The sequence below is a fragment of the Myotis nattereri genome (genome assembly GCF_964212035.1).
Source record: "Myotis nattereri genome assembly, chromosome: 3".
In the NCBI taxonomy this organism is placed as follows: domain Eukaryota; kingdom Metazoa; phylum Chordata; class Mammalia; order Chiroptera; family Vespertilionidae; genus Myotis; species Myotis nattereri.
Window position 1 is genome coordinate 185,060,006 of NC_138077.1, and position 27,675 is coordinate 185,087,680.

The 27,675-nt window shown below is 47.9% G+C and overlaps 1 protein-coding gene and 1 pseudogene across 2 annotated transcripts; one reads left to right on the forward strand and one right to left on the reverse strand.

Moving 5' to 3' along the window:
- Positions 1-1,555: 1,555 nt before the first annotated feature.
- On the reverse strand, positions 1,556-27,675 carry LOC308515216 (vitamin D3 hydroxylase-associated protein-like; the record flags this gene model as incomplete). Its single annotated transcript, XM_081085782.1, has 16 exons — positions 1,556-1,631; positions 1,740-1,909; positions 3,768-3,913; positions 5,471-5,579; positions 5,989-6,028; positions 6,772-6,815; positions 7,290-7,389; positions 7,682-7,779; positions 8,673-8,798; positions 9,689-9,813; positions 10,243-10,283; positions 11,760-11,966; positions 13,018-13,151; positions 13,833-13,982; positions 14,121-14,234; positions 27,478-27,675. 15 exons carry the CDS (start codon positions 27,673-27,675, stop codon positions 1,781-1,783), a joined length of 1,761 nt encoding a protein of 586 aa, XP_080941908.1. The 3' UTR covers positions 1,556-1,631; positions 1,740-1,780.
- LOC308516932 (large ribosomal subunit protein eL15-like) lies at positions 20,077-20,679 on the forward strand (annotated as a pseudogene). Its single transcript has one exon. The product of its transcript is annotated as a large ribosomal subunit protein eL15-like (transcript).

The following is a 27,675-nucleotide window of genomic DNA, read 5'->3' on the forward strand; positions in this document are numbered from 1 at the left end:
TTGGACTGGAGCCTTCAGTCTCGCCTTGCGCCTGTATATGCAAATTAGCCCACCATCTTTGTTGGCTTAATTTGCATACTCATCCTGATGGGCTGGTGGGCATAGTGGAGTGATGACCAATTTGCATGTTTCTCTTTTATTAGTATAGATTCTCTGTACTTTCATATATTTTTTATTCTCAGACCCACCTTTCAAGGTAGGCAGGTTTCAGTTATTCATTCTAATGAGGTCTTTTCTCCATAAATAGTGAAGAATGCTTTTGGATGCTAGTTCATGTACTTAGAGAATAAATAAAAGTTTTCTAAAATCTGTTTTTCTGACTAACTTTCATTTCAGAAATTCCATTAAACACTTCTTACACTTAGTAGCCAGGTTATTATGACCACCCCATCAGTACAATGAAGTGGATTAGTTATGCAAATAATAATAAAACCTTGAGAGTATTTGCTTAGGAAGTTTTCAATATTCAATATTTTTGGAAGTGTCAATGAAGTACTGATGGGGTAGTCATGATAATCTGGCCACTCAGTGCATTTTCATAGTCCGTCTGGAACAAGCAACTGGAAATAGAATGGGCATGTTTCTTCAAAAGTGATTTTTGCATTGTGTGACAAATTATGGGCCCAACGGCGGTAATAGGCCTGGTCCAGGCAGCTATCTTGCAGTTTCCATGCTGCAGACACAAGGTAGTGCTTCTGCCTCATTGCCACCACTGTCCCCACACCAATAAGACCCAGTGATGAAAGGAGTGGGAAGGGTAGGTTTCGATGTGTTGGGACCATGCTCTAATCAACTGAGCTACCTGCCAGGAGGAAGGGTAAGTTTTGATTCAGGAGGATCGCAAGAGATCAGATGAAGGGAAGGTCATGAGGGAGTTGGCGGGATCAAAGAAGGCTTCCTGGAGGAATTGGCATTTGACAAAGGACAAATGCCAATTCCTCCAGGACAGAAAGGACAGTGATGATGTTCAGGTTAAAAGGGAAGTCTGAACAGAGGCAGAAGCGCATCGTGCTGCCAAGAGGGCTCCCGTCTGAGGAAATGAGGGAGGCGGTGCTCCTGCAGAGCCAAGGCAGAGGACACGGAGGACCTCGGGAGGTGCTGTGTGTCACACCAAGAAATGAGCACTTTGTGGGCAAAGCACCAGACTGTGAGCTGAGGCCTGGGTCCCAACCCAGGGTGTGCTCTGACTGGGCTTCCCTTCCTTGGTCTTGCTCTCTGAAACTTTCTCTAGACCCCAGTGGGGGCCGTGGCAAGTGCTTGTCAGGGAAATACCTAGGAATCACAGCTCACAGAATAATTAAGTGATCAAATCTACCTCCCTCAAGTTGTAGGTGAGAAAACACACCCAGAGAGGGGAAGGAATTTGCCCAGCACTGCATAGTAAGCCAGTGGCAGAGCCAAGACTTGAGCCCACGCCTGCAGCCTCTCAGTTTGGGGCTCGTTCCCCTCTGCTGCAATCTGGGATAGCATCTGGGGGACTGAGCTGGAGGAGGACAACTGGAGGCAGAAGGCCGTCAGGAGGCTATAGTCCGCCTAGATCAGAAATCACAAGGCTGGCCAGGAAGGAATGTTTATTGAGCCCTTCACCCTGATCCCCATCTTGAGTGGCTTTGAGTCCACCGATGAAGCACCTACAAGGACAGAAAAAAAATGCAAAGAAAAGGAATATGGTGGGCTTCCCGGAGGAGATAGGAGGTGGATATGGTACTCATGAGAAGGAAGGGGCATTGGGAACAGACTTGGATAAGGATGTAGGAAGATCTCCAAAAGAAATGGCTTGTCATCTGGGTTCCCTCTGGTTCTTGGTCAAGGTTTCCACCTCCTTCATGAACCGAAGACAGAGTTCCTCTTCCCATGGCAAAGCGATGCACTGCACAGCCACTGGGAGCCCCACGGATCCTTCCACCGCCTGCTCAGAGAGTGTCTGTAAATCAGAGCCTGCTTCCTGCCCACAAGCCCCTTGCCCACCCCTCCTCACCTCCCGTAGGTATGCATTAATCCAAATATCTCATCTCCAGTCCAGATTAAGATAGAGATTTCCTGGATCTCAGAGTTCCAGGCTTCCTCGGCTCTCAGTAAAACCTGGAAAAATTGTTCTGACTTTGTCTACAATTCTCCAGGGTAAAACTTGTTCCTTGTGCAAAGAGCTGACTATAACAATGAAATATAAAACCAAGTATCCAGCCAATGTTCTTCGCATAGGAAAGAAGAATGTGCAAGTCCCTGATCCAGAACCTAGTTACGCTTCTGCAGTGAAAGAGGTGCCTTGGCTCCAAACACAAGCCCGGGAACATGGGGGCTGGGCCTGAGTGCCTGCCATGAAATCCAAACATAATTGTAGGAATTCAAACATGTTTTCACTGCTTTATGACAGCACTTTCCCATCACACTAGTGTGCAGCAAGAATTTTTAAAGCGTGTAATACCTGATTATTGAGTCAGGGGCACTGACCTCTTCTCTCTTACTTAGATTGTCAAATAGAAGAATGACAAGAGCCAACACAACAATAGCCATCTGTTGTGAATGCCTGTCTTTGTTTTTTAATCTTCACCTGAGGATATATTATTGATTTTAGAGAGAAAGAGAGAGGGGGACAGGGAGGAGGTAGAGAGAGAAACATCCATGTAAGAGAAAAACAACAATCGGTTGCCTCAGTTGCCTCCTGTACTGCAACCCAGGTATGTGCCCTGACCAGGAATCAAACGACCAGCTTTTGGTGCACAGGACGATGCTCAATCAACTGAGCCACTATGGCTGCACTCTATATATCACTTTTAAACAGCTCCTGGAACAGAGGAAGAGCTGAAGACACACTAGATAGTGTCATTATTATTATTTTCTCATCAGTTCCACTGGGTAATTCTACCACTAAAATCAATTTCCAGCCCTGGCCAGGTAGTTCAGTTGATTAGTGTCATCCCAATATACCAAGGTTGCGAGTTCAATCCTGGGTCAGGGTAAATTAAGGAATCAACCAATGAATGCACAAATGGAACAACATATCCATGTTTCTTTCTCCCCTTCCTCTCTCTTTCTAAAATCAGTAAGTAAAAAATAAAATAAAATAATTTCCGGAAAAATAAGTTACTTAATGTCTTACTCAGACACATGAATACTTTTCAAAGTCAGACTCTCTTTCTCTCTCTCTCTCTCTCTCTCTCTCTCTCTCTCTCTCTCTCTCTCTCCTTTCTCTCTTTCACCCAAGTCAGGGTTGTTATTTTAGACCCTGCATTGAATAGGCCCATAGAAACATTTCCTTTTGGTAAGTCACCTCTGAATTAATTATAGTAGCATTTATTGAACACTTCCTACATATAAGACCTTATGCTAATTGCTTCAGTCTTTTTTGATTTAACCTTTAACATCATTGGGCAAAGTAGACTTTTTTATTCCTGTTTTTTTCTGACAAAGAAACTGAGGCCCAGAGAAGGGCGGTGTCCATTGTTTCACAGGAAGCTCTTACCCCGGGGCCTTTGCCCTGATCCACCCTTCCTGCCTCTGGACTGGACTTTCCTTACAGGGGTGTCGAGCAGACCACTGTTTTTGTAAAATATGCTCCCCTGACAAGGACAGAGGGTGACCTGGACATTAAATGGTGTGTCCTCGGGGATGGGGTGACACAGTATCACTTTAGCAGAAGTGATAAAGGCTAAACCCTGGGAATGCCCAGACCCATCCCACCCTGCCCTCACCCATCCACAGGGATGGAGGCAAGACTCAGTACTGGTCTGTGCTCCTGGGGGAGAGGTAAGGAGAGGGGCACTGACCTCCTTGAAGTTTCTGTCATTACTATCTCCGTAGTATCCCTTGTAGAAGGCCAGTTCCTCCTCGTCCTGTAGTGTCACAGTGGTGACGGGCACCACGCCAGCAGGGAAGTCCAACATATTGTACAGGCTGTGGTAAGAGCTGCTATCTGTAGGAAGACCCAGGTTAGCCCAGGAAATCACCAACTCCCAAAGACTCAGGTGGGGAAGAATGTGACTTGAGTAAGCACTCCCCCTCAGGTCCTTCTCGGAACTGCATACCTGTGGGCTTGAAATCGCCCCAGGAATCACCTGACAAACACTCCCTGCTCTTCCCACAAGGTGTGGGGAAGGAGAATCCCATTGTCCAAGCCTTACTCAGTGCCGGGCATCTCTGCATTGCTGATTCTCTGAATCCTCTCCACCCCTGAGAAATGGGGATTTCTATTCCCTGAGTGCAAATGAAGAAACCCAGGTGCCAGATGGGTGAGATGGCTTTTCACAGGCTGCACAGCTGGTGAGTGGCAGAGATTCCGCCCATGCCCTCCAATACACTAGGCTTCAAGATGGCTGGTGTGTGCAGTGCAAACCTGAGTTGAAAAGACTTCTCTATGGCCACAGCCACCTGTGTGCAGGGACGGAGCATCACAGAAGTGGTCATGATGCCTACAGACCACAGTAGAGAGCAGAGCACGGTGTGGGCGTGCCTTTGGGCAGCCACTGTGGGGGACCCAGGGGAGAGGACTCCAGGCTTGAGGTGGGTTTTCATTCTGCATTGACATCACCTCTGACACTGCACCTGTTCTGGGCACGAGACCCAGTGATGCCTCAGACACTGCCCTATGCTGAGGCCTGCATTTCAGGTGGGTTGGGCTACAGACACCTCTAGAAATGGGGCAGCAGAAAGCATGCTAAGAGTGAATGCACATGCTCAGTGAAAGAAGCCAGACACAAAAGCCTCATATTTTATGATTCTGTTTATATGAAATCCTAGAAAAGGCACATCTATAGTGAGAGAAAGCAGATTAAGTTGTTGGGGGTGGGGGTAAGGTTAAGGAAAAATTGCAAAGGGACATGAGAGAAATTTGATCAGTGATGGAACTATTCTATATTTTTATTATTGTGGTGGTGATACCACTATATACCTTTGTCAAAATGCACTCTGTGAATTTTATTGCATGTAGGTTATACAGATGGTCCCCAACTTATGATGGTTTGATTACTTTTTTTTTTTTTTTTTTACTTTACTTATACATATTCAGCAGAAACCAACTAAACTAAGCTGATGTTCACCAGGTTAAATGTATTTTCGACTTAGATATATTCAACTTACAATGGATTTATTGATACATAACCCCATCTGAAGTTGAGGAGCATCTGTGCTTTTTTCATTTTTAAAGCGAATGGAAATTCACTTTTAAAAGTTCATTTTTAAAGCAAACGGAAATTGAGAGTGTCTGCTAACAGGTACGATATATTTTTTTAAGGTGATGGAAATGTTCTGGAATAAGATAGTGGTAGTGGTTGCATAATATTCTGATTATACAAAAACCATTAAATCACACACTTTAAAATGGTGAATTTATGCTACCTGAATTTTATCTCAATTTAAGAGAAAAAATGTTTTTAGGTGAATGAAACCAAAGGTCAAGGTCACATAGGCTGTGGCAGGACTCAGAAGTCCTGGACTCCCTGTCTAAGCCCACCAGGACCTAGTGTCCTCTCACCTGTTGCTTTGGCAGGATAGCCTATATAGAAGGCAGGGTCCAGAGCTGGCGACAGCAGCACATCCAGGTCCAAGGACCTCCACTTGGCTATGAACTCTTGCTGATATTCCTGCAGCAACAACAGGGGTAGGAGGGATAAGATCAGCAGAGGTCACTGTTTGCAGGACAAGGTCTGGTGCGGCCAGGCTGAGTTGGCTTAAGCACCAGGAAGAATTCCGAAGCTATGAGATGAAGACCGAGATATCTGGGAATGGTCAGGGTCTTACCAGGGACTAAGGTAAAAGGATGGGAAGAGGAGTCTCAGACTACAGTGATTTGCGGACAACATATCATTCAGGCCCCAGAGAGATGGACTAGATTAATCTCATAGGTCACTAAGCCTTCCCATCCAGGTCCAGCCAGGCCTCCCCTGCAGGCCAGGACAGAGCTCTGCCCCCTGTCTGGCCACTCGTGTCACCACCAGGCTTCTGCTGCCCCTGATCCAGCAGTCCCTTGAGGTCTTGCCAGGCACACATCACCTCCACTGCTGTGTGCTGCTCCCACAGTTTCTTGGGTGTCCTGGAGGAATGAGGAAGACACTGGGAAGTCCAAAGGGCAGATTGGGAGGATCTTCTCTTATACAAATGGGGCATGATGCCCAAGGGCAGGGCCTGGCCTCAGTGCAGGCTGCACATCAGCTGATGGGCTGGGAATAACCCTGTGTCTTGTCCCCTCGCCAAGACACCTTGCCTGTCCAATGTTCCCAAGAGTACACATCCTCTGGTCAATACCCCACTTCCACCACCAGCCACAAGAATTCACAAGTGCCCCCCAAAACTATAGTTCCTTTCTTCACCTGTGAGGCTCTAGGTCAGCCCTCAGGTTACTCCACCCCAATTCCAACCAGCAACTCAACTCCAAGCCCCACCAGGCCAAGCCCAACAGCACACCCAAGCCCAAATCAGAATTCTCTTCAACCCACATCCCCACCCCAGTTCCAACCTTAACCCCAATTCCAACTCAAACCAACTTCAACCCCGCCCAAATCTAACCTCAATTCAGACCCAACCTTTACCACAACCTAACCCAATTCTAGCCTAAACTCAGAGCTTACCTCCAAATCAAACCCCAATCCCAAACCCACTCAAAGGTCTAAATTTAACCCAGTGTCAGGCATGACTCTAAAACCCTAATTAGATCCCAAAGTCTAAATTGCCTTTGTCCCCAGTGAACACCAACTCTAACCACATGCCCCTCAGTCAGTTATCACCACCCCATGCAAAACCCTGGTGAGCTGAACCTGAAGAGACTCAACTACTCACTTCACTCCACGAATCATTTCCAAATCCTGGGCCGTTCGGGGCTCCTAGAGGTAAGGAGAGAGGGGGCCACCAACTTCAGAAACCACAGGCCAGTGCCAACCTGCCCTGGGTGGGGGTCCAGGAAGAGCAACTCTGCTTGGTACACGGACATGGAGCCCTCAATCGTTCATAAGCCACTACCACCTCACACAGCCCTGAGCCCCCTTCAGGCCCTCACCCCTCTCTAAATCCCTTTCCCTTTCTGTGAAACTCCTTCCTCTCTCTAAGATGCCCTTCCCCTATCAGAGCCTCTCTAAGCTTCCTCCCCTCCCTGAGAACACTCCTCTGTTCTGGCCTCTATTCCCCTCTTTTAGCTCCTCTTGCTCTTGAATCTAGCTCTGAGCCACCAACATTCTCTGGATCTCAGGCTCCTCTCTGACTCTACCCCACTCCTTGAATCAACCTTCCCCCCTTCTGAGCTTCTTCCTCTCTGGGCCTCACCCCCTCTGAATCCCACCCCATCCTAGGCCCACACTCACTATGTACTTCAGGATCCTGGCCAAGATACACTTCAGCAGGTCTGGCAGGCAGAGCTGGGTGACTAATGCCTTCATGGAGGGGTCCACAATGTCTCCCTCACTGAGGAACCACAGGCACATGGTTGCTCAGTTACAGCTTTTCAGTCATGGACCGACTCCCACACCCACCCAACTCCCCCTCCATAGGTAAGCCACAGAGGGAGGTCAGACCCAAAGAAACACTTCTGTTTCCACCACCACCAACCTGGAACATGTACATTCTGAAAATGAGGCCTGAATAGATGACTTAAGGTCACACAATTAGCCATTGGCATCCCACCAATCCAGCCCCACAGGTCCCCTCTCCCACCCCATTTCCACCATGTTCCATGTCTGAGTCCCAACAAACATACAGCTTCTCGAGAAGTGTGGCCCCTCCATCAGCAAACAAACCCCTTCTGTAGAGCTCTTGTATGGCATACTCTATCCGGGGGATGGAGAAGGGAATGACCTGTGGAGACAGAGGCTGAGTCAGGGCCTGGAGCTTTCCCCACCCAGCCCTGTTTTCTCTCCGCATCCCTCAGGATCTAAGGAGAGAAAATCACGTCACTCCTCATCTCCTTCTACCTCAGCTCCTCAGCAGGGCAGGGGAGGCCTGTGGGTGGGTGCCATGCCCACTCCCTCATAGGGATGTGATGGGAATTCCACCAGGCCCTATTTCCTGCCTGCTCCACTGTGATCCAGCCTCAGACCAAATGCCTTACACATGTGACCTCACTGACCAGTAATTTGCACAGCTGCCCCATGTGGTAGAAAGCTGAGGCTTGGGGTGTTAGGAGAGTGGTCCAAGATCACATAGCACGTGTGTGGCCAACCACCAGTTCTCAAAGGGGAGGCAGGGCCAGGACAAGCCACTGAGGCATGAGAGGCAAGGGAGGAGGGGGAGGAGGATTTTGAAGACAGGAAGATCTTTATGGCCATTTTAGGCTGAAGGAATTTTAAGAGTGAATCCCTGAGTCACCACCGCTGAAGGGAGAAGCCACACAGAATCATGATGCCTTTCTCACAAGGTGAGACTCCCTCTCCCCCCTTCCATATATTTTCTCAGTCCATCTTCTCCATGGAATTTAGGGAAAACACAATGATCTCAGCAGCCCAAACTTAGATATAATTTCCTTTCTTATTTTTTTTTAAATTTTATTTTATTGTTTAAAGTGTTACAGATAGTAGTACATATGTCTCCTTTATTTTTCCTCCCTATTGACCTTCCCCGGCCTCCCCTACACCCCAGCACATGCTGGATATAATTTCCTTTCTCTCCAAGAATGGTCCAGTCCAGCATCCTCACCAGTCCAGCCTTCTCCCCAAACTCCACCCCCCTTCCCCAGGGCTAAGTAAGCCTACCTCATGTCCTGCATCCTGGAGCAGTCTGCAGGTGAGCCTCACAGCCCTGGCCATGCTAGGAGATGGTTGAGAGAAGCCATCTGATTCATAGTAGCCAATTCGAAGGGGCCGGGTGTTGGAGTATATCTGGGGGCAAAAGGAGAAGAGTAGGGCTCTGATGGGAGATTGGGCTGGGGACAAGGTGATCTCACTCTCTCCAGGAGCCAGATTTATAGACTGGGGCCTTGGGCCACAGCTGGCCTTACCCACATATAGGCTATCCTATATACGTTTCAGGCTTTAGCTCCTCTGGAGACTCCCCTGGAATAACAAGAACTGGATGGGGCCCTAGCCAGTTTGCCTCAATGGATAGAGTGTTGGCCTGCATACCAAAGGGTCCCAGGTTCAATTCCAGTCAAGGGCATATACCTCAGTTGCAGGCTCCTCCCAGGTCCGGGCCCTTGCCTGGGCGCATGCAGGAGGCAACCAATTAATGTGTTTCTCTCACATCAATATTTCTCTCTATCTTTCCCCCTCTCTTCCGCTCTCTCCAAAAATCAATGGAAAAATATCCACTGGTGAGGATTAAAAAAAAAAAAAAGGAAAGAAATGGATGGGGACGTGAGTGACTGGGTGGATGAAACAGATAGGTAGAACAATTCATGAATGAATGAGTGGGTGGATGTATGAGAAGGTAAATGGGTGGGTAGGCAGAGATTTGAATGGATAGAGGAGTAGGTGGATGAATGAATAGCTGGAGTTGAGTGGGTGGGCAAATAAGTACTAGTAGATGAATAGACATGAGCATTTTTAAGCTAAAGAAGTGCCAGAACAGGATAAGGATGGAGAGATCAACAGAGGCAAAGAATGGATGACAATGATCATAGGTTGATCATACCAGGATGTGTGTAGGGAGTTGCTTGCTGCACCTTGGACTAGGAAATGAGATCTTCAGAGGGGTTGGCAGACAGGTCAATGAGGAATGAGGGGAGGGGAGAGGAAGGAGCCCTCCAGGTCTGTTCCCCAACCCGGCTTACCTCCTCCCTGAAGGGCATGAAAGGCACAGTGGGGTCCAGCTGGTGCATGTCTTCACTCAGCAGGGCTCGCAGGCACAACACCAGGCTGTCCACATCCCGGGCCAGGGGGCCAGCCACAGTGGCCACTGCATAGCAAATGGGAAGGAGGCATCTTTTCTACTCTGGGGACCCCCCACTCCCTGGCCTCTGAGGGTGGGGCCCAGGGCCATGATCAGGGCTAAAGAAAGAGTTCATGGGGGCCATTTTGCTCAGGGACTGAGGACAGGTGCAGTTGATAAACCTGCCAAAGCAGCTCTGGTGCCTGGAGGGAGAATCTCATCTGGGACAGAACATCAAGAAACCAACAGGAAAGATTAAAGCAAGATAACAGAAAGCACTTCTCAGTGGGGCAAGAATCACTGGGCTAGGGGAGGCCAGGCAGAAGCCATGAAGTCCCTTCTCCCAGATGCTTTTATCACTAGCGGGGCTGATAGGTCTGAGATCGAGGCTGGGTGAAATGTCCTTGGAGAAAGGCTGGCCAGTTTGTTTTTGAATAGGCACAGACAGGAGCTTACCTGATTTCTTGCCCTTCACAGCAGAGGCAATTCCTGTGTAGCTGCAAATCCCCACCCACCAAGAGCCCAGCTCAGCACCTGAAGGGAAGGGCCTGGGTGCCAAGGAGGCTTGAGCACCCAGCCAATGCACTCCCCCAGGGCTCAGCACACAGGTATGAGAGCTGCTTCAACCCTCTCATAACTCACTATTTCCCTTAACATAAAGTCTGATCTCTTTGACTGCCCTTCAAGGCTCTAAAGTATCAACTTCCATAGCTTCCTCTTCTAGCTCTTCGATGAACACATATTTCTCCAAGCAGTTAATTGCTTACAGTACAGCCTTCTGGACTCCATACTATCTCTGCATGTCCAGCCTTCAAAACCAAACTCAAATGCTGCCTCCTGCAGGAAGCCTTCCTTTTCTTTGCCCTGCCTCTGAAAGTTCAAAGTGCAGGTAAATGGATAAATGTAAGATGACTGGATGAATGAACTAATGAGTTAATGAATGAGTGGAAGGTCTATTCCACTGCCACCTATAACAAACATGCTGTGGCTGAGGCAGGAGTTATTTGAAGCCCTCCTACCTTCACCACTTTCCCCTAGTCCTAAGCTGAGTGAATGAGAGTTAATGTGTAGATCAGGCCCCTCTGTTCCCCAGACTGCTGGGGTCCAACCCCAGCAGGTCCAGGGGTCCCCAAAGGTGTGGATGGAGTCGGCGAAGAAGGAATGACACGGAGGCAGTGTTCAGTTGATCAGCAGCCTAGCCAGGGTCTCCAGCCAGGATCTCCAGCCAAGTTCTGGTCTGGATCTCCAGAGAGGTTCTGCTTAGGATCTCCATCCAGGTTCTGTGTCCATGTTCTCTTGCTAGGTTCTCCAGCCGGGTTCTGTAGCCATGTTCCCTCACTGGGTTCTCCAGCCAGGTTCTGTCCAGGTTCTCCAGCCATGTTCAGTCACCAGGTTCTAGTCAGGTTCTCTTGCCAATTTCTGTAGTCAGGTTCAGTCCAGGATCTTTTGCCATGTTCTTTCCAGCGAAGTTCTTCTGTCTCTAGGTTCCGTGTAGGTTCTGAATTCTTGGTTCTGTCTTCTTAGTTCTGTGTTCTAAGTTCTGTCTTCTAAGTTCTGAGTCTTGCTATCTTGTTACATCTGTATTTATACCAGTTCATTCAATCCTATCAATCTCTATTACAAAGGTTAGGGCATTTCTTATCTCCATTCCAGGGAGTAAAGATTATGTAGCTTAAGCATGCTTGTTCGTAGTTAAAGTGATTAATTACCCGCCTGGCACTTAGTTGAGGGGTTTTATTCCCTCCCTAACTTCAGGGGAAATTCCCTACCTGGGGAAACAACCTTTCTCAGAGACCTTGGTTAAAACACATAGTGCCAAGAAGGTGAGCAAACATATTAAGAACAGTATGCCATATATGCCAGGTCCTTTGAAACAGTAAGGATGGACCGACTCCCGGCACCAGACCCCTAATTCCTCTAGGCTGGGCAGAGCCTGCTCTTCCCACCCCCACCCCAGCACCACCACTGAGTACCTGAGGCGGCTTCTTGAGGTCCGGAGGCCATAGACACCGCAAAAGCTGGATGGTATGCGAATGCTGCCCCCTGTGTCGGTACCCATGCCCAGGATGGAACCCCCTTTACTCAGCACAGCTCCTTCACCCCCCGAAGACCCTCCAGGGGTCTTCTTTAAGTTCAGAGGATTCCGGGTCTGTCCATAGATGGGGTTGCTGCAGTCAAAGCTGGGGGATGCAGAAAAGGAGTTGTGAGGTGAAGGTGTAACTGGGGAATGTTGCCCTTCCCCACATAGAGGCTGACCACCGGCTGCTTCAACTCAGGAGCTGCTCCCAGGGCTGAGGTGAGTGCCGCTGCTGCAGGAAAGACCCGTAGCAGCACCAATCACCTCCTAACAAGGAGCAAGGAGCCCACAGCTCTGCTGTCAGAAAAATGGGCGTGCTGGCCCCGGCCAGTGTGGCGCAGTTGGTTGAGTGTTGTCCCATGCACCAAGAGGGTGCACGTTTGATTCCTGGTCAGGGCACATACCCAGGGTGCACATCCAGTCCTCCATCAGGGTGTGATTGGGTGTGTGCAGGAGGCAACTGATCTATGCTTCTCTCTCACATCAATGTCTCTCTCCCTCTCTCTCTAAAACCAATGTTTATTGGTTGTTGTTTTTTACTGGATACACTAAAGGATGAATGGGGAGGAGAGAATACAAGATGAGAAGACCAATTAGAGACAGAAGCTGGGAGAGAAAGAGACATAACTTTTCAGAACCTCCAAGCCCAGGAGCCGTTAGAGACCACTGAGCCCACACACGAGGACAAACCTGAGGCTCGGAGGGCACAAAGACTTGCCCAAGAACTTCGTCCTTGAGGTCTGCATGACTGACTCCCACCTCACCCTCTGCTCTAAATCAGGACTTCAAGGTGCTGTTTCAGTCCTGGCCTGACCCCAGCCAAGCCCCAACCCCAGCCCAGCCCCAGCCCCAAGCCCAGCCCCAGCCCGGCCCCAACCCCAGCCCAGCCCCAGCCCCAGCCCCAGCCCCAAGCCCAGCCCCAGCCCGGCCCCAACCCCAGCCCAGCCCCAGTCCAGCCCCAACCCCAGCCCAGCCCCAGCCCCAGCCCAGCTCCAGCCCCAACCCCAGCCCCAGCCCCAGCCCCAGCCCAAGCCCTAGCCCCAGCCCCACCAGCCCCAGCCCCAGCCCCAGCCCTAGCCCCAGCCCCAGCCCAGCCCCAGCCCCAAGCCCAGCCCCAGCCCCAGCCCCAGCACCAGCCTGCCCACTTCACAGACCTGAGCAGTGTCTGGGGGATGTTGGTCTTAACGAAGGGAATAGCCCCCTGGGCCTTCAGCACTTTCACAAGGACCCCGTCCTTGGCCGCTGGCTTCTCCAGGAACTGTGCCAGGCCACACGTAGAGTCATGGCCCTGCAGGAAAGTGACATTAACGCCAGTCCTTGGGGGTCAGGGTAGTTACAGTGAACAGACTCTTCCCCATTCGACCCCCACCCACATCCATTCTCACACCCTCTGAGACAGTGCAGCACCTTAGGTGGATTCACAGGTGGCAGAAGAACATGGTGGTTAAGAGTTTGGGCTTTGAGTCAATGAAGGAAAAATACCACATGATCTCACTCATTCATGGATAATAGAGACCATTATAAACTTTTGAACAATAATAGATACAGAGGCAGAGCTGCCTCAAACAGATTGTCAAACTGCAGCGGGAAGGCCGGGGAGGGTTGGGGGGCAGGAGGAAGGGGGGTAAGAGATCAACCGAAGGACTTGTATGCATGCGTATATGCATAACCAATGGACATAAGACAGTGGGGGGTAGGGGAGGCTAGGGGACTGTCAAGGGCGGGGGGGGGGGGAAAGGACACATATGTAATACCCTTTGTAATACTTTAAGCAAAAAAAAAAAAAAAAAAGAGTTTGGGCTTCGGTTTGAACCCAGCTGCTGGGTTCAGTCTCCATTGGCCACTTTCTAGCTGTGCATCCTGGACTAAGTAACGTGCCCATGTCACACACTCAGATATTCACAGGCTCCGTGGCATGTGTGCCCCCACACATACATGCACACCTGAGGACATACGCCCCAGGACTCACCATGCAGTCATAGGGGTCCTTGAGGCTCATGGGGACCCCATAGAGAAGGCCTCTCTCACTCTTCTTGAGCTTCTTCAATGCCTGCAGTTGTTCCTCACATTCTTCCAGGAAATCTGTCAGGCAGTTCACCTCCTGGTGCACCTTCAGCGCCTGAGCAACATTGAGGGAAACCAGGTAAGGGCTCACAGGGAGGCCAGGGACAGGACATTCAGTCACCACAGCCCCTCCCTCCATCCCCACTCCAGCCCAGAGGCAGGTTTAAGTCCTGACCCTGACCCCTAACCCCACCTCCTCTAAGTAGCTACAGAGGACACTCTCCAGACTCAGCTCTTCCGCCTGCAACTTCTGAGCCAGCTCCACCAGGGGCAACTCCAGGATGGGCTTGGGGTCCAGGCCTGGCTCCTGTGGAAATGAGGTGGGAAGGACAGATATCAAAGGCTGATCCCTTCAGGCCCACTCCCACACACTCCACATCACACCCCATACACTCCAGTGTACACATGTACATGTGCTCAGTACATATCTATCCCTGTGCTCACCCTTAGCATTAAAATCATTTATTGGTCTGTCTCCAGGTTGGCATGAAAGACCTACAGGAAACAGATATTCCCTTCTGTCTCTGCCTCCCCAATGCCCAGCCCAGGGCTTGGCACAGAGGAGAGTCTGACCCCTAGTGTTGCTATTCAGAAGGGGCACAATTGGAGTGGGAGTGACATTATATGCTTATCTTGAGACTCGTTGCTTATGGAAATGAGGTTTAGCTCTGTGTGATTTGCCTTCAGGGGAGCAATCCAGCATCCCACATTTCCTTCTTATTTAGTCCTCCCAACCCTGCTGATCTGACCTTGGGAAAGGACAAGAGTCTAGCATGACTGGCAGGAAAGCTGGGACCCAGCCTTGACCACACTATGGCTCAACTGGATAACCCAGGGTGGGCCCCTTCCCCTGCCATGGCCTAGGAGTCCTCAGAGAGGTAAGGACTAGAAGTCAATCATTAGTCAGTCATGTAGGATGACCACAGACAGGCCCCCCGCCTGCTCTGAGCTGGGTCCTTCAGGGAATGATGGAAAGCCTGGCACTACCCCCTCAGGGCTCCATGACAAGGCCCTGGAACATAGCAGGCACTCAGGAAGGCAAAGTTGTCTTCCCTTAGTCCTCAGCCCCAGTCGAGACCCTGAGGGACAGAGAGAGAGCACTGTTTGCCCAAGGACACACGGCTAGCAAGTGGCAGAGCCTGGCTCCACACGCTTGCTGAGTCATCCCCCCACGGAGGCAGGAGGACCCCAGTGACCAACTGCCAGTAGGTGTTCTTGCTTCCTTCATATCTCCCACCTCTGACTCCACAGCCTCCTTCCTGCCTAGAACCTTCTGTGTTTCTCAGTTTTCTCAACAGCCTCCTCATCGGACCCCCTGCCTCAAGTCTCTTCCCCTCCAGCTCAACCTCTTCACTACAACCTGGGTGATCCTTTTAAGATCTTATATAACCTAAACCTGATCATAGGTCCCAACTGCCCTCAGAATAAAGTTACAACACCATTCTCATCAGTGTGGTTTATAAGGTTTTCAAAATCAGCATATAGCATGTGTTCATCTTCAGATACACCAATGTGTTCATCTTCAAATACTTTGCCTGCACCAATTCATTAAGTCCTCACAAAAACCCTTGGACAGGCATTCTTATCATTTCCATTTCACCAGTGAAGACAACTGACTCACAGAGAGGTTACTCTCTTGCACAAGGTAAGGGAGCCTGGACTTTAACCCATGTCATCTATATCTTCACCATTACCCTCGCAGTGGTTCTCAACTTTCTGGCCCTTTAAATACAGTTCCTCATGTTGTGACCCAACCATAAAATTATTTTCATTGCTACTTCATAACTCTAATGTTGCTACTGTTATGAATCATAATGTAAATATCTGATATGCAGGATGGTCTTAGGCGACCGCTGTGAAAGGGTCGTTCGACCACCAAAGGGGTTGAGACTCACAGGTTGAGAACCGCTGCTCTGCTGGCTCTATGCTCTGAAATTAAAACTTCTTAACTGAAAGCGAGCTGTGGAGGGTTGTCAAGTCCTAGGCCCATATATTCCTTGACAAAAAGGCGATCTTTACCTTAAATGAGCCTGTCTATTGTCTTTTTTGCATCTAAGATAACGTACCTTTTCAATGTCTGAGTTATCCTTTTTTTCCCAGACTCCTCAAGGCACAATCTCCCACCAGAGCCCAACTCAGGGTATCTTGTTCCCTCATTGTTATCTTGTTCCCTGAATACCACTCTATATGTGTGTGGGGTGGGGGGTCGGGGGGGGGGAGGATGGGGGTTAATGGGGGAGATGAGGACACATTTGTAATACCTTAACTAATAAAAAATTTTAAAAAATATATACCACTCTATGTGCTATAAATGTTAATTATTAACTGTCCTCTACCCACCAATGTGAAAGAAGTATGTGTCTCTTCATTTAACGTTTTTTATCCAATCCCGTAGATTTTCCCACTTTGCTTTCTCCCATCTCCCTAATCTATCACCAATGAATTTTATAAAACCCTCCGTATGCCTCCTCTTTTGACTGTAATGTATAAAATAGGATGCAAAACTGTCATTCTCTGGAGCATTTTCTCAATCCATTGAGATTTTGCTTCCCAGCAATTGTCGTCAGTTTGGCTCAAATAAAATTATAAAAATTCTTACAGGTTTGGACACTTCTTATGTTGGCATTACATAATTTACTAAATAATCATCCCGATATATCTTGCACCCATCTGATACCATACATAGTTAATAGATTATTATTGACTATATTCCCTATGCTGCACTTTACACCACCTTGACTATTCTGTAACTACCAATTTGTACTTACTAATCCCTTCACCTTTTTCACCCATCCCCCAAACCCACCCCCACCTGGCAGTCATCAAAATGTTCTCTGTATCTATTGAGTCTGTTTCTGTTCTGCTTGTTCTTTTATTTTGTTGTTGCTTTTTTTTAGATTCAATTGATAGATATGTATTTATTGCCATTTTATTGCTTATCTTTTTTCATTCCTTCTCCTTCTCCTTCTCCTTCTCCTTCTCCTTCTCCTTCTCCTTCTCCTTCTCCTTCTCCTTCTCCTTCTTCTTCCTCCTATTCTTATTCTTATTCTTCAAGAAGACCCTTTAACATTTCTTGTAATACTGATTTGGTGATAATGAACTCCTTTAGCTTTTTCTTGTCTGGGGAGCTCCTTATCTGTCTTTCAATTCTAACTGATAGCTTTGCTAGGTAGAGTAATCTTGGTGGACGTCCTTGTTTTTTATCACTTTGAATATTTCTTGCCAATATCTTCTGGCCTGCAAAGTTTCTGTTATGAAATCAACAGACAGTCTTATGAAAGCTCCCTTGTAGGTAACTAATTGCTTTTCTCTTGCTGCCTTTAAAATTCTCTCTTTGTCTTTAACCTTTTGCATTTTAATTATGATGTGTCTTGGTGTGGACATCCTTGGCTTCATCTTATTCTATTTCCTTCACCAGGTTAGGGAAGTTTTCTGTCTTTATTTTTTCAAATAGGTTTTCAATTTCTTGCTCTCTCTCTTCTCCTTCGAACACCCTGATAGTGTGAATGTTGGAATGCTTGTAGTTGTCCCAGAGGCTTCGTACACTATCCTCATTTTTTTGGATTGTTGGGTCTCTGTAAATTACCCTTCATTTCAGTTAGTGTATCCTTCATTTCTGAGTTGTTCTTTTCTATGCTTTTGAAGTTCTCATGAAGTTAATTGAGCATTCTTATAACCAGTGTTTTGAACTCTGCATCTAGTAGATTGCTTGTCTCCATTTTGGTTAGTTACTTTTCTGAAGTTTTGTTCTGTTCTTTTATTTGGGACATGTTTCTTTGTCTCCTCATTTTGGCAGCCTCACTGTGTTTGTTTCTATGTATTACATAGAGCTGCTACATCTCCCAGGCTTGGTAGAGTAGCCTGATGTAGTAGGTGTTCTGTAGAATCCAGTGGTACAGCCTCTCTGATCAACATGTGGGCTGTGTAACCTCTTCCTATAGTTGAGCCTTGATTATTGTTGGCTCATCAAAGGGAGGGATTTACCCCCAGGTCAATCAAGCAAGAACTGGCTGTGACCACTGACCAATGACCTCTGACCACTGTGGAGGACCAGCTGTGCAGGGGCTTACTCAACAGAACAGGACTTACTTCATCAGGGCTTTGTGCTCACTGAGTCCACCCCTTGAATGTGCTGTTTGTGAAGGTAGTTGGGTGGTGGTGCTTCAATGTGGTCTCAAGCTGTCCACTGGGTACTCTGGCTCTGGGGCCTCCACCTGTGTTCTGCCCAGAGCCACCTGGCATGAGCTACAAAGTGAACTGCAGATAGCTGCTGAGCTTGGAGGTGCCCAGTTGAGGCCAAGTTGCGAACCAAGGCCAGGTATTGCTAGAGCCAGGCCTGGGGCCACATAGCGAGAGGTATTGGACACACTGAAGCCAGATGCTACTTGTTTGATAGATTTTTAGGAAGATATGAAGCATGAGCCAAGACAGGCCATTCACATGGAAAAGTCACTGGAAACAACTTGGGTGGGATTGAAAGTTGGGTAGAGTGGGGCCTTAGGCAATCACCAGGGGATTGGTAAACAATGTGAGCCAGATTGATGGAGTCTCCGATATGGCATCTGCCTGCCAGCTCTGTGTTGGGAGGTTCCGGGTAGTGGGGGAGGGCTGTTATCAAAGGAATAATGTCTTCTGCCAGCATTTCTGACTGGAAGAAAGCTCACACACACACACTGCCAACTCTCATCCTGATGCCAGACAATTCAGTTCCTCCATGTACATCCCTGGTGCATTTCAAGCTGCTGTTCCAGTGTTGGAGCTCTAAAGGAGTGCATCCGAGTAAGTCCACGCACAGGCCCATTAACAGGAACTGCTTAGGATTCCAGCTGCCCTCTGTCTCCCTCAGTCACAATATCTGCTAGTTTTTACAGCCAGAAGTTATGGAAACTTCTCTTCCTGGTACTACAACCCTGGACTGGAGGGCCCCGGGACCCCTTCCTCTTCATGGGGATCTCTGCAACCAAGATATCCCTCCCAATTTTTATCTGCCACATGTGAGTGTAGGACCAGTCTGTTCAGCATCTCAGCCCCTCCTACCAGTCTCTATGTGACTTCTTTTTAAATTCAAGAATCATAGGTCTTCCATTCAGCCAGATTTTAGTGGTTCTGAATGATGGTTGTTCTTTAGTTTAGTTGTAATTTTAGTGTCAAAAATGAGGACTGCCTTAGCTGGTTTGGCTCAGTGACTAGAGCATTGGCCTATGGACTGAAGGGTTCTGGGTTCAATTCTGGTCAAGGGCACATGCCGGGGTTGTGGACTCAATCCCCAGTTAGGGGTGTGCAGGAGGCAGCCAATTGATGATTCTCTCCCATCATTGACGTTTCTCTCTCTCTCTCTCTCTCTCTCTCTCTCTCTCTCTCTCTCTCTCATCTCCCCCACCCCCTTCCTCTCCAAAATCAAGAAAAAAATATTTTAAAAATGAGGATAGTGTAAGGAGTCTTTGGGACAACGTCAAGCATACCAACATTTGCATCATGGGGGTGCCAGAAAGAGAAGAGAGAGAGCAAGGAATTGAACAAAATAGTAACAGAAACTTCCCTAACCTGATGAAGGAAATAGACATAAAAGTCAAGGAAGCACAGAAAGTCCCAAACAAGATGAACCCAAAGAGGCCTACAACAGGACACATCATATTAAAATGCAAAAGGTTAAAGACAAAGAGAGAATCTTTTTTTTAAAGTATGTTTTTATTAATTTCAGAGATAGGAAGGTTGAGGAAGAGAGAGATAGAAACATCAATGATAAGAGAGAACCATTAATCAGCTGCCTCCTACATGCCCCCTTCTGGGGATGGAGCCTGAGGTTCAGGCATGTGTCTTGACTGGGAATCGAACCATGACCTCCTGGTTCATAGGTCAATGCTCAACCACTAATCCACACTGGCCGAGCAAAGAGAGAATCTTAAAAGCAGTAAGAGAAAAGCAATTAGTTACCTACCAGGGAGCTCCCATAAAGCTGTCAGCTGATTTCTCCACAGAAACTTTGCAGGCCAGATGGGATTGGCACAAAATATTCAAGATGATGAAAGCAAGGACCTACAACTAAGATTTCTCTACCCAGCAAAGCTATCACTTAGAACTGAAGGACAGATGAAGAGCTTCCCAGACAAGAAAAGGCAAAAGGAGGCTACAGCCATCGGGTAAGCAGGATGGGCTTTCACAAGTGCATCCAGGAGCTATGGAAGAAGCAGCAGTCCTATGTAACATACTTTTTTCTCAGGGTGTGCTGCTGGCAGTACTGTCAGCTCTCTGCACTCCACAGGCCCCCAGCCCCACCCCACTCAGCCTGATAAAACATGCAGGCTGTGATACAAGGCCAAGCAGGTTATGTCATGTGAGCCATGGTTGCCTCAAACACCCAGTTCCTAAGGGTGTGACCACAGCAAGCCTTTCCATCATGGTGTTAACCAGCTAAAGTTTTCTCAAAACCTTCAGCCTCCTGCTGAGGAGTGAGCAAGCTGGATGCCACTGTGGGGCTCTAAGAGTCCTGGGTTCTTACTGGGTCGGTAAAGACTCCACGTGTACAAATTCTTTGAGGTTATCCTCATTTCATTCCATAAGGCTATCAGAAGGAATCCTGACACCCAATGGATCACCACACCAGCCCACTAGCACAGGGAGATGCGAGGGCTGACATCTGCAGGCTGCAAGAGCCCTGCCTTAGAAAGGGCCACAAGTCCCACCACATTATTGGTGGTTGTTGCCATGCAGCTTGGGTGTATAATACTCTCCAGCTCCATTGTTACCTCTAATATAAGTAATGTTTGTAAAAGTCTTAGCTAATAAACAGTTTATGACAGAAAAAAAAAGGTCAAGGAGTTTATTACCAAACTAGTATCACAAGAAATGTTAAAGGGTCTTCTTAAGATGAAAAAGAAAAAAGAAAAGATAAAAAATATGAAACATAAAATGGTTATAAATACATACCTATCAACAATTACTTTAAATTCAAATGGATTAAATGCTCCAATCAAGACATAAGGTGGCAAATGGATAACAAAACAAGACCTCTACATATGCTGTCTACAAGACTCACCTCAGATCAAAAGACACACATGACTGAAAGTAAAGGGATGGAAAATATTTTCCATGAAAATGGAAAAAAAACAACAAAGCTGGGGTAGCAATACTTATATCAGACAAAATAGAGCTTAAAACAAGAGACAAATAAGGGCCCTGTAATTCCAATTATGGTTATTTGTCTGAAGAAACCCAAAAAACTAAATTAAAAAAGACATATGCGCCGAAACCGGTTTGGCTCAGTGGATAGAGCGTCGGCCTGCGGACTGAGAGGTCCCGGGTTCGATTCCGGTCAGGGGCATGTACCTGGGTTTGCGGGCGCATCCCCGGTGGGGGATGTGCAGGAGGCAGCTGATCAATGTTTCTCTTTCATCGATGTTTCTAACTCTATCTCTTTCCCTTCCTCTCTGTAAAAAAAGTAATAATAATAATAAAAAAAAAGACATATGCGTCTATACATTCATTGCAGCATTATTTACAATAGCCAAAATATAGAAGCAACCTACTAGTAAAAGTCCAGCAATAAATGAATGGATAAAAAAGAAGTGGTATATATATACAATGGAATATGACTCAGGAATAAAAAAGAATGAAATCTTGCCATCTGCAACAACATGATGAACCTCGAGGATACTGTGCTGAGTGAAATAAGTCAGACAAAGACAAATGCCATATGATTCTACTTACATGTGGAATCTAAAAAACAAAATAAGCAAAAACAGACTCATAGATACAGAGAACATTTTGACAGTGGCCAGATAGAAAATGATTTGGGGGGCTGGGTGAAAAATATGAAAGGATAAAGAAGTGCAAATTTGTAGTTACAGAATAGTCAGAGGGATATAAGGTTACAGCACAGGGAATATAGTCAATAACTGTGTGGTGTCAGATGGGTACTAGATTTATCAGGGTGATCACTTTGAAAGTTATATAAATGTCTGATCACTGGGTTGTATGCCTGCAAATATAATATTGTACATCAACTGTAATTGAAAAAAGAATTATTTTTTTAAATATAACTCCCCAGCCTGTGTGCCACAAGGACTTTCAGGAAGGCCCAGGCATGGACAGGGTGGGCATTCAGTTAGCATGCATCCCCACAACTGCACTGTGGCTAAAATATTGAAATCCTTCTGAGTCACTTAGCAAAAACTCACTGCCCTGAGCATACCACCACCCCAGCTGCTTCAGGCTCTCTGCTGGGACTCCTCACAGTCCAGCAGTAAAGGGTTAATGCTCAGCCCATGGGGGCCCTCCAGGCACAACCTCTGATTCCCTCAGGGACTGTGGAGGGCCAGCCTGTGCCCACCCCTTGGCCTGCTCCCCAACCCTAAGGATTTTCAATAGGACCCACCAGGGACCACTCGAGCACTCACTGCTAGTCCACAGGCTCACCACCAATACTGAAGGTTAAATTACATATCTACTAGAGAGATGATACCCCTGGTGGCATCCCTGTGGGCAAGTACTCAGTGTCAACTAAAACCCTGAGGCTAGAACTCCCTGGCAGTTGTCCTTACATGCCCACCGGTAAAAGTGGCAACACACACACACACACACACACACACACACACACACACACACACACATACATATACACACACTAGAGGCCCGGTGCACAAAAATTCGTGCACTCAGGGGGTTCCTCAGCCCGGCCTGTGCCCTCTCACAGTCTGGGACCCCTCGGAAGATGTCCATCTGCTGACTTAGGCCCGCTCCCCTGGGGATTGTGCCTAAGCTGGCAGACATTCCTCTGGCAGCCCGAGAGCCCTTGGGGGATGTCCACTTGCCAGCGGGGAGCAGGCCTAAGCTGCATTCGGACATCCTTAGCCTTGCTGAGGAGGCGGGAGAGGCTCCCGCCACTACCACTGTGCTGGCAGCCATCAGCCTGGCTTGTGGCTGAGCAGAGCTCCCCCTGTGGGAGTGCACTGACCACCACAGGGCAGCTCCTGTATTGAGCGTCTGTTCCCTGGTGGTCAGTGTGTGTCATAGTGACCAGTCATTCCCAGTTGTTCTGCTGTTAGGGTCAATTTACATATTACCCTTTTATTATATAGGATAGAGGCCTGGTAGATGGATGGGGGCTGGCTGGTTTGCCCTGAAGGTTTCCCAGATCAGAGTGGGCATCCCGCTGGGGTGTCTGGCCAGCCTGGGTGAGGGGCTGATGGCTGTTTGCAGGCTGGCCAAATCCCCCAGCGGGGAACCCTCACCTTATGGGGGTGTGGCCAGCCTGTGTGAGGAGCTGAGGGCCATTTTCAGGCTGGCCATACCACCCGGCGACCCAAGCTCCCAGCCTCTCCTTTTATTCTTTTTCGTTTTTCTGGGATTTATTTATCTTCTATAATGGAAACTTTGTAGCCTTGAGCAGAGCCCAGGTCCGGCTGGAAGCCTGGGTTGCCCCTGGAAACCCAGGCTCCCAGCCCCTCCTTGAATGGAGGCCTCGGCCGGCTGGAAGCAGGTATATGGGATTTATTTATCTTCTATAATTGAAACTTTGTAGCCTTGAGCGGAGTCAAGGGCCAGCCAGGGCAGGCGGGAATCTTGGCTTCCTCCATCACCGGGGGCAACCCAAGCTTCCTGGTCACTCCAGCTCCTTTGCCGCCGCCATCTTAGTTGGACTAATTTGCATACTCCCTCCTGATTGGCTTGTAGGCGTGGCTTGAGTGCAGCAGAGGGGTGGTTAATTTGCATGTTTCTCTTTTATTATATAGGGGATATATGTATATAAAATTTGATTTCAGAGAGGAAGGGAGAGGGAGAGAGAGATAGAAACATCAATGATGAGAGAGAATCATTGATTGGCTGCCTCCTGCATGCCCCCTACTGGGGATCAAACCCGCAACCCAGACATGTGCCCTTGACCAGAATCAAACCCTGGACCCTTCAGTCTGTAGGGAGATGCTCTATCCACTGAGTCAAACCAGCTAGGGCAAAGTGGCAGCTTTTCAGAGAGCTGAGGAGAGGTGGAGAGAGCAAACCACCAGATCCTATTGAGGGCCCCTGCAGATGTCTGTCTGCTGGGACTGTTCCTCTGCCCCCCCACTCCCCCCTGGGCAGGCACACTGGTGACCTGGAGAGGATGGGGGAGGCCCAACCATGCCTTTTCAACCAACCTTGTTGAGTGTCACTTCCATGTGATAGATCAAATTCATTGACTCACCAAATGACCACTCATCAAAGACAACAGTTTGATTACGAAAGTGAGAATTATCACATACTAGTACAGTGGTCGGCAAACCGCAGCTCACGAGCCACATGCGACTCTTTGGCCCCCTGAGTGTGGCTTTTCCACAAATTACCATGTGTGGGCGTGCACGTACAGTGCGATTGAAACTTCGTGGCCCATGCGCAGAAGTCGGTTTTCGGCCTGGGTGAGTCTATTTTGAAGAAGTGGCAATAGAAGAAGTGGGAGGTGGACATATAGAGAGGATGAACGAAAGGAGATAGACGAAACAAGTATACAAGACAAGTGTGGATGGGAGAGTTGGAAGGGGTCCACCTTGGCGAACGTACCTCAATCAGATTGAGGACGTTTTTAGCAAAGGCCAGCTTAGGAGTACCCTAATTAAGTTAATAACAATGTACCTACCTATATAGTTTAAGTTTGAAAAATTTGGCTCTCAAAAGAAATTTCAATCGTTGTACTATTGATATTTGGTTCTGTTGACTAATGAGTTTGCTGACCACTGTACTAGTAGATAGTGCTTAGGTACCCAGGCTCCACTGTAAACATTTATTAACTTGAATACTATTATTATAATGATCATCCCACTGTAGATATGAGGAAGTTAAGGCACAGAGAAGTTATTTAAAACACACAGGCTTAGGAAAAGTAGGTTTACAGTTGTTTGTATGGAAAATAATATAATAATTACAGTAGTAGATAATAATACAAGAGTAAACTATGCTGACATACTCACAACTATAAACCTACTTTTGTCCACCTCTGTAAGTGTCAGAGTCAGGCAGCCCAGCACTTTTAACTATAGTGTTACACAACTTCTCACTGACACCTGTACAATTAGGATCAAAGTACTTTAATATGATCCTCATGACAATCTATATGAGTTCACTGTCAAAAGAGATGTTGACTATGTATAATGTCAGAGGACATCAGTAGATCTAGCAATTTTGGGTGTAATTGCTACTGGTTCAGCAGAAAGTGAGCAATAACTCAACCCAGGGAATGAGATCATTCACGTTGCAAATCTGCTTAGACTTCCACTTCCCTCTTTACCTTTTTCTTCCTCTTCCTCTTCTTAAAGGATACCTTTCAGCATTTCATATAATACTGGTTTGGTGGTGATGAACTCCTTTAGCTTTTCCTTATCTGGGAAGCTCTTTATCTGACCTTCAGTTCTGAATGATAGCTTTGCTGGATAAAGTAATCTTGGTTGTAGGTTCCTGGTATTCATCACTTTGAATATTTCTTGCCACTCCCTTCTGGCCTGCAAAGTTTCTGTTGGAAATCAGCTGACAGTCGTATGGGTATTCCCTTGTAGGTAACTGACTGTCTTTCTCTTGCTGCTTTTAAGATTCTCTCTTTGTCTTTTGCTCTTGGCATTTTAATTATGATGTGTCTTGGTGTGGTCCTCTTTGGATTCCTTTTGTTTGGGGTTCTCTGCGCTTCCGGGACTTGTAAGTCTATTTTTTTCACCAGGTGGGGGAAGTTTTCTGTCATTATTTCTTCAAATAGGTTTTCAATATCTTGCTCTCTCTCCTCTTCTGGCACCCCTATAATTCTGATGTTAGTACGCTTGAAGCTGTCCCAGAGGCTCCTTACACTATCTTCGTATTTTTGGATTCTTTTTTCATTTTGCTTTTCCGGTTGGGTGTTTTTTGCTTCTTCGCATTTCAAATCTTTGACTTGATTCTTGCGCTCCTCTGGTCTGCTGTTGGCTGTCTGTATAATATTCTTTATTTCAGGCAGTGTATGCTTAATTTCTAGTTGGTACTTTATCACAACATCGAGGGTCTCATTAGATTTCTTGTAGATCTCATTAAGTTTATCGGCAGTTTCTAGAAAATTATTGAAAGACTTTAAAAGTGCGGTTTTGAGCTCTATATCCTCCATTTCTGTCATGTTTCTTTGTCTCCGCATTTTTTATGCTTTCTTGGTGCACCCCCTTGTGGTCTTTGTGCGCAGTCTTGTTGTATTTAAGCCTTGATTGTTGTAGGTAATACTGGAGTGTATTTGACGTCCAGGCCAAGTTCCGACCGATGCCAGACAGTCCCGCTTCTCCCGTTTGAGTCTGGGTCCCCAGAGACTCGCCCAGATCTGGAGCTCAGAGCCTGAGACTCCCTCCCGATTGAAACAGACAAGCGTGCCCTCAGCCGCCCGCCCGCTCCACATGCACTTGGCACCTTAGTATTTGACTTCAGCACTGCGCCTCCTCTGAGGCTCGGTATGCTATTCTCTTTCCTCCTAGTTGTAGAACTTCCACTCAGCCAGCCTTCCTGTGGTTCTGGATAATGTCCGCTTGGTCTTTTAGTTGTATTTTTGAAGTGGTTGTTCGAGGCAGCAAACTCCGGTGTTAACCTATGCCGCCATCTTGGTTTCTCCCCCAATTAATATTAATACACATTCTCAGGAGCTGCAGCAGCTCCAGCAGAAAAGCTGCCCACTGGGGCCATCAATCACTGTCCGGGGGATGGCAGAGGACACTGAGGAACTCCAGGTCACAGGGACAGTACCTCAGGCGCTCTTGCCAACCCCCGATCCCAAGGTCCAAAGGGAGACCACCACATTCAAGCAAAGTCGGGGACCCTAAGCTACCACGAGCCCACCATTCCTTGAGCAGTCAGGGAGCCCATGGCCCAGAAGAGGCTGTCACACCCTCCAGGCCATACAGCGAATGCAAACACAGCGTGAGCTTCTTTCTGTGTCCCTCCTTCCCACCCTTCTGTTGACCACTCTAGCTGGGCTTTGCTGACACACCCAGGGCTGTTATTTCACCTTCAAATCCCAACCCAGTCATAATCGCGGTCACAATGCCTTGAAATAACCCCATCCGGGCTGTCAAAACCCTCTTTTAAGTTACATAACTTCCCGGGAGGAACCTACCTCCATTGACCCCCCCCCCACCCCCCCTGCGTTTTGCATCTGTCAGGTGCTCAGCAAACATATGCAAAAACCAGTGGGTGGCCCACGGGAGGGAGAATATGTAGACCAGGGTTCCTGATTCAGTGGGATTTGGGGATGGTCTGGAGCTGAAAGAGGCCTGGCCTCCTGCCTCCAGTTTCTCCATCAGTTTATTTTATTTCAACAATTAGCCCAAGTGCACACCACCATGTTACTGAGCCACTAGGAGAACAGAGAAAACACACTGCCCCCGACCACAAGGGGCTCGAAGGACATAAATGGGGAGGAACTGGTGACACAAAGATCTAGCATAGAGCTGGAATGGGGGACTGTCCCCCCAGGCTCTCTGTCTTCTGAAGGGGATGAGGCCATGAGAGGGGTGTGTCCTGAGGTAGGACCCACCTGTTGGGATTGAGGCTGGGTGCTTCAGGGGTTGATGTCTACTCACCTGCTCCCGGAGACGCTGTGCCAGGGCTGCCATCTGCTGCAGCGCCACCTCCCTGCGCCTCTGTGCCCTGGGGATCTTGTTTCGTGCTGGAGAGCGCTGCCTGGAAAGCAGGGCGGCCCCCAGCAGGGCGGCCCCCAGCAGGGTCAGCAGGAGCAGCCCCAGCAGGGGGTAAGGCAGCAACAGCATCTCCAGCATCAT